The 14,946-nt window shown below is 41.4% G+C and overlaps 1 protein-coding gene across 1 annotated transcript in view; it reads left to right on the forward strand.

The window, feature by feature from the left end:
- LOC146581890 (matrix-remodeling-associated protein 5) overlaps positions 1-13,758 on the forward strand; it is a 29,750-nt gene extending 15,992 nt beyond the window's left edge. The window contains exons 5-17 of the mRNA XM_085287876.1: positions 207-445; positions 1,878-2,029; positions 2,247-5,288; positions 5,412-5,650; positions 6,416-6,704; positions 6,846-7,043; positions 7,167-7,685; positions 7,834-8,005; positions 8,286-8,552; positions 8,680-8,806; positions 9,119-9,199; positions 10,508-11,654; positions 12,407-13,758. Coding sequence (XP_085144002.1) covers positions 207-445; positions 1,878-2,029; positions 2,247-5,288; positions 5,412-5,650; positions 6,416-6,704; positions 6,846-7,043; positions 7,167-7,685; positions 7,834-8,005; positions 8,286-8,552; positions 8,680-8,806; positions 9,119-9,199; positions 10,508-11,654; positions 12,407-12,960 — 7,026 coding nt within the window. The 3' untranslated portion in view covers positions 12,961-13,758. The remainder of the gene's footprint in view (positions 1-206; positions 446-1,877; positions 2,030-2,246; positions 5,289-5,411; positions 5,651-6,415; positions 6,705-6,845; positions 7,044-7,166; positions 7,686-7,833; positions 8,006-8,285; positions 8,553-8,679; positions 8,807-9,118; positions 9,200-10,507; positions 11,655-12,406) is intronic.
- The last annotated feature ends 1,188 nt before the right edge of the window (positions 13,759-14,946 follow it).

Here is a 14,946-nt window from a genome sequence, read left to right on the forward strand (position 1 = left end):
TTTTAAACACACCAGTGATCCATGCAATTACATCAGAATTAAAAATGAGAGACTCTGGACTTTATTACTGCACATTAGACAGGTGGAATGAGGCTCAACTGCAACTGCCTGATTACTCTTGTGCCGTAGCAACATCACAGGCCAACTAAAGACTGCAGCTATCTTCTTTCTGTCTTTTCATAGTTCTGTCATTCACTATTTTACAGATCTTGAAGCTGAGTTACAACAAGCTAACGTCAATAAATCCTGGTTTGTTCGAGGGTCTTGTCGGTTTGATTCGTCTCCATTTGGACCACAACCTTATAGACTTTATAGAGCCATACTCCTTTTCTGGCCTGACCTCCCTAAAACTCCTGCAGCTGGAGGGGAACCTTCTCAAAGAGGTCCACCCGCATACCTTCATAACAGTGTCAGTACTAGGACACTTTTGGACCTCAGGACTCAAGTAAGACATCGAGAAATTTATCTGAAACTAACTTGAGGTTATTGAGTTTGTACCTAATTATCTATTTACATTATTTTGATTGGAAGTAAATATACGCAAGTAAGCCAAGCCGTTCAAAATATGGTTCACAGTGTAGCTCTATACTATGCCCTGGCATTCATTTAGAAACTAGAATGGCTCAAAGAACCTGACAAACAAACGTAAACTCTGTGCGGTTCTCCTTTGAGCACTGCATACTTATGCTACAAGGCACCACAGCACAAAGGAAATTATTACAACCATGTGTAATGAATTTGCTATCTTGTTGCCTATTAAATGGTTGCCATGAAGACCGGGTCTGTAACCAGTTTAAGTCGGCTGCTGTCATCATGATGCCTCAAGATGGCAATGAAATGAAAATTAATGGAGTCGGTCTGCTATCAGTTTGTACTGTAATGGACTTGAGTTTGTAATTCCATGCAGTCTGTTTCTGATAATATAGTGATTAGATGTAAATATAATTTTAAAATAAATAAATAAAAACAAATGACCATCTGCATTTGCAGAAATTTACATCAACTTGAATTCAAAGGCTGGAACTGGAACCATATTGATCTAAAACTGAAATTCTTCCAGAAGTAGTGACATATTTAGGTGGATTTAGGTGTTCAGAAATCTTGAGTTAGGTCGCTTCTAACAGATGACCCGTGCAGTCACCTTCCATTAAAAGTGGTCGGTCAGACATGTTGGTCACCACAGCTACTGAAAACTGGCTGCTAAATATCAAAAAATCCAATGAAATCACCAGGCAACAGCAGATTTCACCTGATTGTAAGGAGACTGCCATCCTATTTTTTTATTTTTTTATTTTTTGGTTTGCATGGTGCCGCCAATAGAAATGCTAATGTCCCATATTAGCCAGCTGATGGTTGTAAGAGCAAACCCAGACTCATGCCTTAACAAACTGGAGCTGTGTTTTTGTCGTGTGTTTTGGATTGCGTAATCCTGAAGTAGGCAGAGAGATGTACTGTTTTTTAGTTTAAGCAACATAATGTCTGATTACAAGTGACATTTTCTGTGTTTTTATGTGTTGAATATAAGAAGACACTTTTTAGAGGCCTTTAGCTCCCAGTGCAACTGATAATAGCCCCCAAAATGATTGTTTCAGTTAATGTATGCTTACTCTCAGACCAATCACATATGTGTTGCTCAGAAATTTCTCTTAGTGTAGCAACCTTCAAACAGAAGCTAAACAGGACCCCGAAAACAGTGTTTAAAGAGTTTCGATAGTTCCTAAAATTCTTGCATTGTGGATCTAGGATAGGATTGGATACACAGGTAATGTAATACATGTGTTTCCTTTCAATATGTGCAATGTACTCAACAATCTTTCCAGTCCCCATCACTCTGAAGACCCTTTAACAAAGACACCGTGTAAATGTTTTTGTCTCAGACACTTACATCTATCAGACAATCTGTTGGAGCAGTTACCTGCCGGAGCTCTGCAGACAGCTCCCAGACTTGAGCTCCTCTCGTTACATGGTAATCCTTGGACCTGCAACTGTCAGCTCCACTGGTTGATGGAATGGAGCTCCACACATGAAGGTATGAAAGCATAACCCTAGCCCTATTTCATCACATGAGCACTTTGAAAGCCTGGAAACATATTATCATTAAATATTTTTTATGGTACATGCACTTTCTCTAATTCATTGTAATTTCACTATTTCACCTTGTTTTCCTATCATCTCTTATATTTTCCCTTATTTTACCTCAATGCCTTACTTTTCCCTCCAAACTTTTTCCCCTCACATCCTTCCAGGAGTAATAAAGTGTAAGAAGGAACGTGGATCCAAAGACATATGCCCACAGTGTTCCTCACCTCAGCACCTGAATGGGACCCTTTTTCTCGGGTTAACTCCAGACAAGCTTACATGTGAACGACCGGCTCTTCGTTCCCCTCTCAAAAAGTGGGACAATCCAGTGTGGGCTGAATCAGAAGCAGAGCCTGACACTCCATACACTCGGGACTTTGAAAAACCTTTAGGTCATTTGACCATTGTTCTCTCAGATAGCCATGGAAACAGTGCTCATGTGGCATGTGATGTTCGCCATCCTGGAGACAGTTCACCTATGACGTGGGCGGCAAATCCACGTTCACCTAGGGACTTATCTGTCAATGTATCACTGGTGACTGCTATTGAATGCGAGATTGATCGAGAGAAATTGCAAAATCTGTGGCAACTGGTTGCGTATTACTACGAAAGCCCTGCAATTTTGGAGAGAGGTCATCAGAGGGGAAATGCAAGTGGAGTAACCTATCAGTACACACAAGCTGTGAATGAGAACTCTCCATATTTCACAGAACTAAAAGGGTATTTGGTAGCAGAACCCTCATGGCTGCTTCAACCCAGAGTCACTTTGAGGCTTAATAGAAAGCAGACAACGACCAAGAAACTGGTGATGGATTTCACTACTTTAATTACAAAGGACATCAACATCCACAGGGCTGAAGATGACAGTGACTTTGCGTCTTCCTGGGCACTAATTCGCAGAGGGACAGCAGGACGCGTTCAGACTGCTCTTGAAGGATCAAAGGTTAACTTAGAGTGCAGTGTCATTGCATCTGATCCACAGGTGAAAATGGAGTGGATGCTTCCAGATTTGTCCGTTGTGGAGGATGTAACTGATAAAATACACATTTCTGAAAATGGGCAGCTTGTGATTTTGAATGCCACACTGTCTGACTCCGGTGTCTACCACTGTATTGTCAGAACTAAAGCCGGTGTGGACTTGATGCCCTTGAGACTAACCATCAAAGAGCGCTCACTGAGTCCAACAGCTTTCAATGGTGAGAAAATTACAGTTGAGAGAGGGAACACTTTCTCTCTTCCTTGTGAGGTGACCTCGGCTCATCCCAGTCACACTATATGGTATCTACCCAGAAATCAAGTTCTTCTCCCCACACAACAGACAAGAAGAGCAGAAGTGATGGAGAATGGGACGTTGGTTGTAAGAAGACTGACGCTAGAAGATGCAGGGGAATATAGCTGCTTGGCCTCCAATCTGTATGGAGCTGACATGCTGACTCACATAGTGGAAGTCAGGGGAGAAAAGGCTTCTGAAAAGACTAAAGTACAAACTGAGAAAGAGCATCCTATCTTGACAGTTGCTTTGGAAGAACGAGAAGGCTCAGGGGGAGATTTTCAAGAAATTGTGCGTCCTTTTTCTACACAACTCCCTGAGAAGGTAGGATCGAGGCAAAGGAATCCTAACGGTTTTTCGAAAAGGATACGAATGAAAGATTCAAAGAGAAAACCTAATAAATCCATTAAGGAGTTGGATCCAAATCGTTGGGCAGAGATACTGGCAAAAGCTAATGCGAAACCAGGTGCTGCTCTGCCCACTGAGCAGACACTTGAGGAGCCAAGCACGGTAATCATCCAGCCAAGTACAGCCAAGCCTACAACTGCAGTTGCCACTATGGTTAATACTGCTGCTTACAACTTACATCACACCACTACACCTCAGACAGATTTTCCTATCAATGCGAAACTTAATCCTGAGGTACATTCAAACACAGGCCAGAAGGAGGATGTGAAAAAACACTCTGAAACATTAGAAAGTCAGATTCTTCAGACTGCTTCTCCCAGGACTACAGTTCCTTCTGGAGTTCGTCACCCAGTCGAACAGTCAGAAAATAAGCACTTAGGAGAGGGAGGAAGAAACGTTGACTTTGTTTCTGCTGGTTCAAACAGAAGAAGGCGCCCTTACAGACGTAGAAAACCCCCAGTGAGAAGAATCCACCCACATCTTAACCCCCTCTACCATTCATCAAACAAACCCCAAACAACTCTTCCCCCAACAACAACCACCACTCCAATGACAACAACGCCCATTACAACTACTACAACTGCAACAACTGTTCCAACCACAGTGGAAAGCTATGAAACCTTATCTGCTGAGTATCAGACAGAGGAAGATGAGTACTATGATGAATATAATTACAAAACTGGTGACAGTTTGGATGCTAAGGAAGATTTAAATAGTGAAATCCTTATTACAGCTCAGCAGCTTGCAATTAGCATTACCCCCTTTCCATCAGTTAAGGAGACTAATCCCCACGTAGGTCATTTGCCAGGTAGAAACCATTTACCTAATCCAAAGACAATCGTCACTCCTAAAATAAATAATTCAGCTTTACAGCCTGTTGAAGAAAAGACGAAGGATGTTGTACACTTAAAGAAACCCGAGATAAATAAAGTAGAGATGACAAAACAAACTCAAGGAAATGGCATCAACAATAAAAACCTGCTTCTAAAAGCATTGGAGGAGCAAGAGAAATATCAAATAGAAACAGAAGGGAGAAAGAAAGACACAGAAAAGTTGGTTACAGAGAGCTACAATACACGAGATATCTTGAGGTCAACAACACAACCGAGATTTTACACTCGACCTTCACCAGAGAAGAAAACACTAATGTACGCAAAGTCTTCATCCTCCAACATCTTTACATCACATTCAGCAAAAGGTGGAACCAGAGATGAGGGCACACAAAGAGAAGACAAATGGATACACAAACCAACTGTAAAGCCTCAAATGAGCAATTTCCCCATAATGGAGCCCCTTCACCCCTGGCTTCATCAAACCAACCAGGGAAGAGGACAAACTACCACCCAGAGGGTTACATATGGAAACCAAGACAGAAACACAGGAAGGCACACTAATGTGAATCCAGGCAGGCATTTCCAGCCTCCCAGAGTCCCTCCAACCTCTAGCTGGTCTTTACACCATCATCGTCATCATCATTATCCCCTGTACCCTTCCTGGCCAGGACAAAGATCTTTACCTCATCAAAATCAAGGTAAATAAAGTAGCATGCTATAATTTCCTTTCTAAAAAGTGTGGGTTGAACACACAACAATATTAGTTTTCTGTTATTTTCTGTAATTTTAAGCCTTATTGCAATTCATGGTTCTCATCCTAGGGTCACACCCTGCAGCTCTCCCGCACCCATGGGCTCATGGCGCATTTGTCACCAACAGACCAGAAATTACAGCTGAAACAGTCAAACCCACACCCACTGTTTCAGGAGCAGGGAATATCAGACTGACTTACTCAAACACCCACCTATCCCAGCATCATCGTCAGAATCATCATGTGGATGGCACGACCCAAACAAAAGACCAACTGTTTCTAACCAGGCTGAGGAACAGATACAGACAGGTATAATGGGGGGCTTGGGGCTGGTATAGAGTTCACATGGTTTGTTTTGTCTAATTTTGTACGTAAATACTCATAAGAAAATGTCTGGCAGAGACATGCTCATATTGGACAACCTCACAAAAATAGCATAACTGTCTTAGAAGACCAAAAAATGGTACCATGCTCTATCTGTTGCAAAGTTGTGAGGTATTGCAGGTCTATTGTCTTTTTTCACATCATTATGTTGTATTACACAAGATAAAATAATCTACCATCAAGAAAAATGTTCGTTCCCTACAGAGATTACCTTTGTTGACCAGTCTAAGGAGGTTTTTCTTTGATCATCCAAACTCCAAAGCTGAAGAGCTTTTTGCTTCTTTAAGCCCAGGGTAATGATCATATGGCTCGTAGGCTTGTAGGCTGGGAGTATGGTTCATGCTTCCTATTGCTTAATCTAATGTCTTCTGCAGCAAACAGGCCGTTGGAAATAAAATCTGTGTGAATAAATTCACCACAGACACAGACAGTTAGCACTAGCTCTTAAATAAAGCATTAACTACTGAAATCCGAGATTTGACTTTTTTAAACTGAAAACAAAGCTAAATGGAAATTTCATTTAGAAGTTGAATGTGTATTGAGTCCAATAGCACACATGTGGGATGATAAAGTTTCATGAAAAACTTTTTCAGTATCTGAGCTCAGTTTGGCTTCTTTCTTGTAATAGAAATTATGTTTATTTGAAAAATGTTGACATTAAAACAAAGGATCATGCTTGGTTTTTTCCAGGCACAGCTTGATCGCATTGCTCAGCTGGGGAGAATGGTTACACCCAAACCCCTCCCTAGTTACTACAATACTCCACCCCCCTTACTGCCTAAACCCAACCTTCCATCCCAACATAGACCTTACACCCCCAAACCAGCAGTGCCTACTGCTTCTTACACAAGCAACCTTCAGCCTGCAAACTCCGCTAAGCCTTCATCATCATCATCATTTTCTGGTTTCATGCCGACTCCTCTTCCCTACCATCACACCACTGCTGGGGCTTTGCATGAAGGTTGGTGGCCTGTTGGAGGTATGGTCATTTGAAAGAGCTATATTATATTATATTATATTATATTATATTATATTATATTATATTATATTATATTATATTATATTATATGTTGTTTAGAAATTAATTCTGATAATACTGATGCTTTGATTAATTTAATAGCAGGACGAATTAGCTCCCACCGTCCTACAGCTGCACCTCCTTTCCGATGGATGTTTGAAGGTGGTGGTGGGGCTAAACCTCGCATTACCACAGTTACCACAGCAAGCGTGTCAGTGCTGGCAGAGAGTGATGTCCTCCTGCCGTGCAAAGCAACCGGGAATCCTGAACCCAATGTTGCTTGGACGAAAGTCTCAACAGGTAAGGCACAATTTACCATATGCTCGACTTTCAGCTCTGGTCTGGTATTAAATAGGTCTGCCATTTATTTTTTTTCTACTAGCAGAAATTCTTTGAAGTCTTTATGGTTTGGTCTCTCCTCAGGTGCCACTATCCCAGCTAACACCAAGCACGGTACCCGCTTTGAAGTCTTCAAAAATGGAACTTTTGTTATTAAAAACATCCAGCTTCAGGATCGAGGACAGTACCTTTGCACAGCCCAGAACAGGTTTGGATCAGATCGGCTGGTCATCACCTTAGCTGTCCAAACGGAAGCACCCAAGATTCAACCACCCAAGTCCACAGAGATATCAGTCTACTTAGGAAAAAATGTGTTTCTGGACTGCCTGGCCTCTGGCAAACCACCAGCCCAGATTTCCTGGATTCTCCCAGACAAAACATTTGTTCGTGATGCCGGGACTCTTTCCACTATCCTCTCTCCAATGTCTCTGCTTCAGAATGGGACCCTTCACATTCATTCTGCTAATTTCTCCAGCAAAGGGAACTATAAATGTATCGCAAGCAATGCAGCAGGTGCAGATACAATTACTTATCATCTGCACGTAGCAGCTCTGCCTCCAAGCATAAGCGAAGAAGCACTGGATAATGTGATCATTGCTCCAGGTATGATACAGAAGCAGAGATTTTCCAGTAATTTGAATTCACACAACAAAAAAATATTGTCATCTACATTGAAAGTGTTTTTAAAGACATGGCTGAAACGTTCATAGAATCACAACCCTTCTAAACCAATAAATCTCTATCCAACCAGGCAGAAGTGTCTATCTTCACTGCTCTGTGAAGGGTGAACCACCACCTGCTCTCAAGTGGACGCTCTCAGCAGGTGTCCAAGTCAAACCCTCACAGTTTCTGGGACGCAGGCTGTTTGTCTTCCCAAATGGGACACTGTTCATCAAGAATGTTCTGCCATCTGATGGTGGGAGGTAAGAGATGGCCATTTCTTTTAGACAGTTTCAAAATAATTAAATAATTGTATGTATGAATGCAGCTATCTTGGCTCTACCTATTTTCATAAGTCATATAAATTGTTTTAAATTCCCGTGACATAGGGATTGGCATGCAGTTTTCTTATTTATGTTCCATACAGGATTGTTTAAAATAACACAGATTTATGAGTAAATTCCAATATGGTTGTTCTTATGTTCTTCTGTGACAGCTGAGTTGTTTAAAAGATGTCACTAAGCTGTGATCAGTCTCTCACAGGTATGAGTGTTTGGCCAGTAACACTGTGGGAATTGCCAAAAGAACGATCCAGCTGGATGTGAGAGCAGATTCATCTACCTTCTCTCGCCAACCTCCTCCTCCTCTTCCCATTCCTCCAACACACCGGCATGCTACCCCATCCCGTCAACACACCGTCTCAGCTATGTATGGTTCTGCTGTTTACCTCCATTGTCCGGAGTCTACTGACTCCACGAGAGGGACCATCTGGCAACTACCATCCAAAACGATCCTGGATCATCGATACAGGTAACTGAAATGTCCCATTTTGTGAACCAGTACAACACTAACAAAGAGATTACTCAAAATGTTTGGGTTGCCTTTAAACCAGACTGCTTTAATCTCAGTGCCTTTTCTCTCCCCCATCTGCCTCCAGTCCAGAGAGACCAATTAAAGTTTTCCGTAATGGGACCCTAAGGATTCTTCAGTTAACTGAGCTGGATGGTGGAAGTTATCTGTGTGTCTTCCAGCGACCCAATGGAGAGGACATGGAGCTTTTCCAGGTAATAACAAGTCAGAGCAATATGGGGCCAGTTCATTTTGTTGCCAACTCCTTGGAAGCTCATTAGTATCGCTTCCTTGTTGATAACTATTAATGTTCGAAAACACTGTGCCTTCCATTAAAGGTGAGGTCTGTCCTCACTGTTTTGTTTTTTTAATGTGGGCTGAGTAAAGCTAAAGCAGCTGTTGTGTCAGTGATGAATACTAAAAGTGGATTTTCATAACTTTCACCAATATGTAGCTGACTGATAAGAAATATGAACCAAGGTTTGCTGTTATTTACAATAACATACTTTATGCATTTGTTTTATTAGGTTGAGGTGTTAATGACCCCTCCGAAAATCGAACATGTGAGGATGGCACAGACCAGGGTCACTTTTGGGGAAAACTTCCAGGTATGTATCTGTGTGTGATAACTCTAGTATATGCCAAGTCATTGAGTCCATTGTCTCAAGAAAAACAGTAATTTACTTTACCAAATGGACCATCCCAGCCTTGCCGTAATGGTCTATTTGATTCACTTTTTTTATTGTTTATTTTATTTCATTTTCACTTGCTAAATACGGGACAGATTTGACTGGGGGAAAGAAAGGGGAGAAAGAAAGAGGGAAAGAAAAACAGTGGGGAAGAGGGACGGGGATAAAGGGCAAAAAACAAAAACAAACAAAAAGTAAATCCATTGGGTATCTTTCTTCGCCTTTAGACAATAATTCTGATGGCAAAAGAGCCAAACGGGACAGGCAAAAAGACAAACAACCCCCCCCCCCCCCCCCCCCCCAAAAAACCCCCCCAAAACAAAACAGTAATTTCAGGACGTTTGCCCTGGAAAGAACCCTGAACACTTGATTCCTAAAGTTAAGGCATCTGGTGCTCTGTTATGCTTTGAGTCCTCTTCTCCCATAAGTGTGAAGAGTCGCCGCAAATCTACATCTAAATCATTGTTAGCAACATATAGATGAATATCAGCTAATGTTACATTAATTCTATGGTGGAAAAGTCTAAGGAGACATTCACACAGGATGCATTGCAAATTGCTTTGTAGCTAATTGTTAGTCACTAGCAAACACCTAGATAATACCTGAAATATTTTCCACATTGTAATATGCCAATCACCAGTATCCTCACCTTAAGGTTGAGAAATGTTTAACTCAGGACTGACAACTTCAAGTTGCTAGTGAACTTTGTGAACATCATTGACTTTCTATGGGCTCACCCTATCATTGCTAGTTGCTTCCTGTGTGGGCAGCCCTATTTTATATTTAATTATTAATAATTATTCATGATTATATTCATAATTATGAATAATTATTTATATGTATTATTTCTCTCATAGCAGAATCTATACTAATAAGTATATTAAGACCAACTTTCATGTTGGTCTTAAAACATCTTTGTATAGCAGAGCAACCAATCAATCGATGTCATGAGGTATTTTTGGTTTTTTGAGGCACAATGTGACCTAACAGTTCACTTTACTATGTGCTAGTTTTTCCTTTATATGATTTAGTTCTACTTATAAAACCAATGGAAAGATTATCAAGCTGTTATTGAGCAGGGTCAGGATGGGTTGATGACTCAAACAGCAGACTTCATGTTTCTTTTAACCATGATTCTTCCATAATACATAATTCTTCATACCCAGTTGTATAGATCAGCTGTTTGGATTCATCGGTATACTTGCCTCTCCCCTACCTTCATTCTAGGTGGACTGTGTGGCAACTGGCCTACCCGATCCAGAAGTTTTCTGGAGTCTTCCAGATGGAACAATAATCAACAACGCCCTTCAGTCAGATGATAGCGGCCTTCGTAACCGCCGACATGTTATGTTTGGCAATGGAACTTTACTTCTCCAGCAGATGGGCAAAAAAGATGAGGGTGACTACACTTGTTATGCCAAGAACAAACTGGGAAAAGATGAAAGAAAAGTGAGCGTCAAAGTGGGACCAAATGCTCCGAAAATTAGATTCAAGTCACAATCACTAGTGACGATAAAACTGGGAGAATCAGCCAAACTGAGTTGTGAGGCAACTGGTGAACCTACACCTAGAATCACATGGATCTCACCACAAAAGGATGTCATACCAGCATCATCCGACAAATTTCAGATTATGGATGGTGGAATGTTACTCGTAAAGAAAGTGACACTGTCTAGTGAAGGAATATACACATGTTTGGCACGAAATTCAGCTGGTGATGATGTAAAGAACATAAAAGTTGAAGCTGAGCCCCAGGAACCCTTTATCAATGGTGTGAAAGGGAGGAGTACCACCAAGGTTTTGGGTGTATCGTACCAAACAGCACATCTGCATTGTAGAGTGGAAGGAAAACCCGAACCAAGAGTCTGGTGGGTTACTCCTTATGGCCTCTCACTCCCAGCACCCTACCTCGGAGGTCGCTTTCAAGTCCATCAAAATGGTACCTTGGAGCTGAGGGGGATAAGGAAAACAGATGAAGGGAGGTATATGTGTCTAGCAAAAAACAACATGGGTGAAGCCTCACTTTTGGTTGAATTTGATGTAGCATCATTAGCAGAGAAACCTACTTTTTCTGTTCCCAATATTGAGATCTTACCAATAAAGCCAGATGGAGGGGAACTGATTCTTGAGTGCTCTGCCCGTGGCAAGCCAAACCCAGAGTTTTCATGGATACTACCCAATGGCACATTGTTGATGCCTGGTGCTAGACTCCAGCGGTTCACCCATTATTTAGGCAATGGAACTCTGCGGATCTCTCGACCAGTTCCAGCTGATAAAGGAGTGTATCGGTGCCTAGCAAAAAATGTTGCAGGACAAGCAGAGAAACGTTATGCCCTGGAAGCTGGGAGGAAGCCAGTGATCAGAGGATCTACAGGTATGTTTGTGTTTTTTTATCCAAAATTAATGTAACAGAAATGTCTTTTGTTATGTGTCATTCATATGTGAAAAAGAAAGAAATATATTTGTGTAATGCCCGCTGTCTTTGGACCAAGACCAGTTTTAATTATTTTCCCACTTTTTAATAGCGACTGCAAAATGTGTCTGTTTGACCAAGAGCACTTCCTCTTAACCCTTGGGTGAACCTGGGACCCCAGCGGTCCCCAACCCCCGGGCCATGGACCGGTACCGCGCCGTGAGTCGTTTGGTACCGGGCCACGAGAGTCTCGGGTGTGCAATTTATGGTTTTCAGGGTTTTTATCGTTAACTCGGTTTCCCTGGGTCTTTTCCCGTGTTGTAGTTGTGTCTTATTTTGAAAGAAATATTTACGTGTTACCATAGCAACCAGAGAGTATTAAGGGGCAGAGTTATTATATTTACAAAATCCCACAGTTTTTGTCTTGGTCGTATCATTTATTTTGTTTTATTTATCCACGGCATCTTAAAGTCCGGTCCATGAAAATATTGTCTGACATTAAACCGGTCCGTGGCGCAAAAAAGGTTGGGGACCGCAGGTCTTAAAGGTTTTAGTTGTTTTGGTCTGCACCCAAGTATAATTTTTGTGTTCAGAGGTTCTGCCAAAGAGTCAACGCATGTTTGTGTTATCTCAGTTCTACCGTATCATTGTATTTATTGTGTCTATCATTTTAGCAAGAGATTATCTTACTGTTACAATTTGACTTTTTCCAGGTGGGATGAAGATCACTTATGGCCTCAATCTGAACTTGCCTTGCACTGTGGATGGCTGGCCGCAGGCATCAATCACATGGATCCTGCCCAATGGTGTTGTTTTGGACAAACCTCAAACTATTGGCCGAATATCTTTCTTTCCCAATGGTACGCTCCAGCTCAGGCAGATGGCTACCTTTGACAAAGGAACATACATTTGTAAAGCTTCCAACTCTTTCGGGTCGTCAGCACTATCCTACCCAGTCACTGTGATGGTGTTCCCTCCACAAATCACAAGTACAATGACTTCCATCACCAGAGCGTACAGGGGATCGCCCGTCATGTTAAAGTGTGTCGCAACTGGTATTCCCAAGCCAGACATTTCATGGACATTACCTGGGCGCACCACACTGGCTCCCCACAGCCGGTACACAGTACAGGGAGGAATTCATATGACAGAGGAGGGCAGTCTGGTCATACAGAACCCTGTGCTCATGAACTCTGGTATTTACAAATGCAACGCAAAAAATGCCCTCGGAACAGATTTCAAATCGACGTACTTACAAGTTGTTTGAATTACTTTAACAATCATTTGTACTCAGAATATCTCACAGCAGTGGTCTGGATAGGATTTTTTTCCATTAGGATTTGAATATATCGTCAGTGACGAGGCAGATTTAAAGCTGGTTGACTAATGGCTTCGCTTGAGATTTCACGCACTGCAGTTTGAAAATGAACATTTATTATTTGTGAAGCGTAAATCACGTTTTCTGATTGTTTGTTTGTTTTTTGCAGACGTTTTGTTCAGTATACCTACTGACCCTACAGGTCTTTTGTCCTGTTGCAAGCACATCTTCTCGGCATTACTCCCATAGATGTGATCTCACGTTACCCTTATAACATTATAGTTTATTAAATTTTACTTCCCTAAAAAAATTGTTGCCACTTAACAGCAAGTTCTGTCAGCTGACACACCTTCATGCTTTACTTTCTGTACCCACCATCTGCATACAGTATTGCAGTTTTTTGTTTTTGGCAGATTAAAGTGTTTTTATAAAGATTCAACAGTTCATGGTACAGAAGAGTAGAGCTTACTGCAGACATCTGTAAGTCGTAGCTGTGGAGCGATCTTAAACTGCTTGTTTGCTAAGTACCATACATGATAAGCTTTCAATGTCTCTTTTCTATGAGGATTCAATTACCTCTTATTACTACAGTGTGTTTGAGCAAATAATTTAGTGTATGTATCAATATCATTTATTCATGTTCATAATGGTGGGAAGGAGTAGTTCATAGCTGGTTGTGAACTATTAACAAAATATGTAAGTACATAATTTATAAGTTAGTAATAAAATATCCAGGTTTTTATTGTTTTTTGTTGTTTTTATTGTTCTTTTCTTCTCTGTTTGTTTTTTGTGGGTTTGCATTGTGCGTTGAACTTGCTGCAGATGGTGATTTAAATGCAGAATGACAGAGCCCTTCTTCTATATAACAATATTGCCAGTTTGCAAGCAATTTACTCCTCTATCAAAGACATGCGTTGTGGGAGTTGTGGGAGTCGCCAATCTGTGTGAGATTGATTATAGTCAGTTCAAGTGGGACTTAGTTGTTTGGAGACAGGTTTCATCCCACCAGAAAACCTGTGCAATTACCTTGCAGTCAAAAGTGGTCACACAGAGGTTGCAGGTGTTGCACGCTGATCCTCTTTATGACCATCTGACCACCATTACTACTTGCAGTTAGTGGGCAACCTCCACACATGCCATAGTCCAGCACTGGTTGGTTGTTATTTTTGGAGTCTGTGAAACTCTCTGAGTCCAGGATGAGCAGAGTAGATGTTTATGTCATCCTTGGGTTTGAGCCCAGACCTTCCCCGCCTCATTCTGACCATCAGTCATGTTCATCCCTTGCACTTCATACAGCACATTCAATTTAAATTCAATTCAATTCAATTTTATTTATGAAGCACCAAATCACAACAACAGCTGCTGAAAGGTGCTTTATATTATAAAGTAAAGATACAACAATAATACAAAGAACACAGAGAAAACCCCAACAATCGGAACAATCAGAACAATCAGCAAGTGTGGGCGATGGTGGGAAGAAAGGAAACTCCAGCAGAACCAGGCTCAGGGAGGGACGATCATCTGCCATGACCAGTTTGGGGGTGAGAGGAGGAAACCAGCACAAAAAGAGCCAGAGACTAATAATAACCATTGATTAAATGCAGGGAGGTGTATAAACATATAATGAGTGAAAAAAGGTGACTGAAGAAGAAACAATCAGTGCATCACAGCAAGCACACAGCAGCCTGCACCTGCTGCAGTGTAACTAAGGGAGGATTCAGGACCACCTGATCCAGCTCTGTGTGCTTTATCAAAAAGGAAAGCCTAATCTTAAAAGCAGGGTGCAACACATGCATCCATATGACCTCTTACTCTTGACAATGGGGCTGGTGTGGCTTCTCACCAAGTATGTTTCATGACAAACACACACTCACTTTCACCTTGTTAAAGATGCAGCGCTTGATGACCGGTCATGATGAATGTTTGCTTTAACTT

This window comes from Mchenga conophoros, linkage group LG2, assembly GCF_057382185.1.
Source record: "Mchenga conophoros isolate Kocher_MC1m ecotype Shallow Benthic linkage group LG2, M_conophoros_male_GT1.1, whole genome shotgun sequence".
Taxonomy (NCBI): Eukaryota; Metazoa; Chordata; class Actinopteri; order Cichliformes; family Cichlidae; genus Mchenga; species Mchenga conophoros.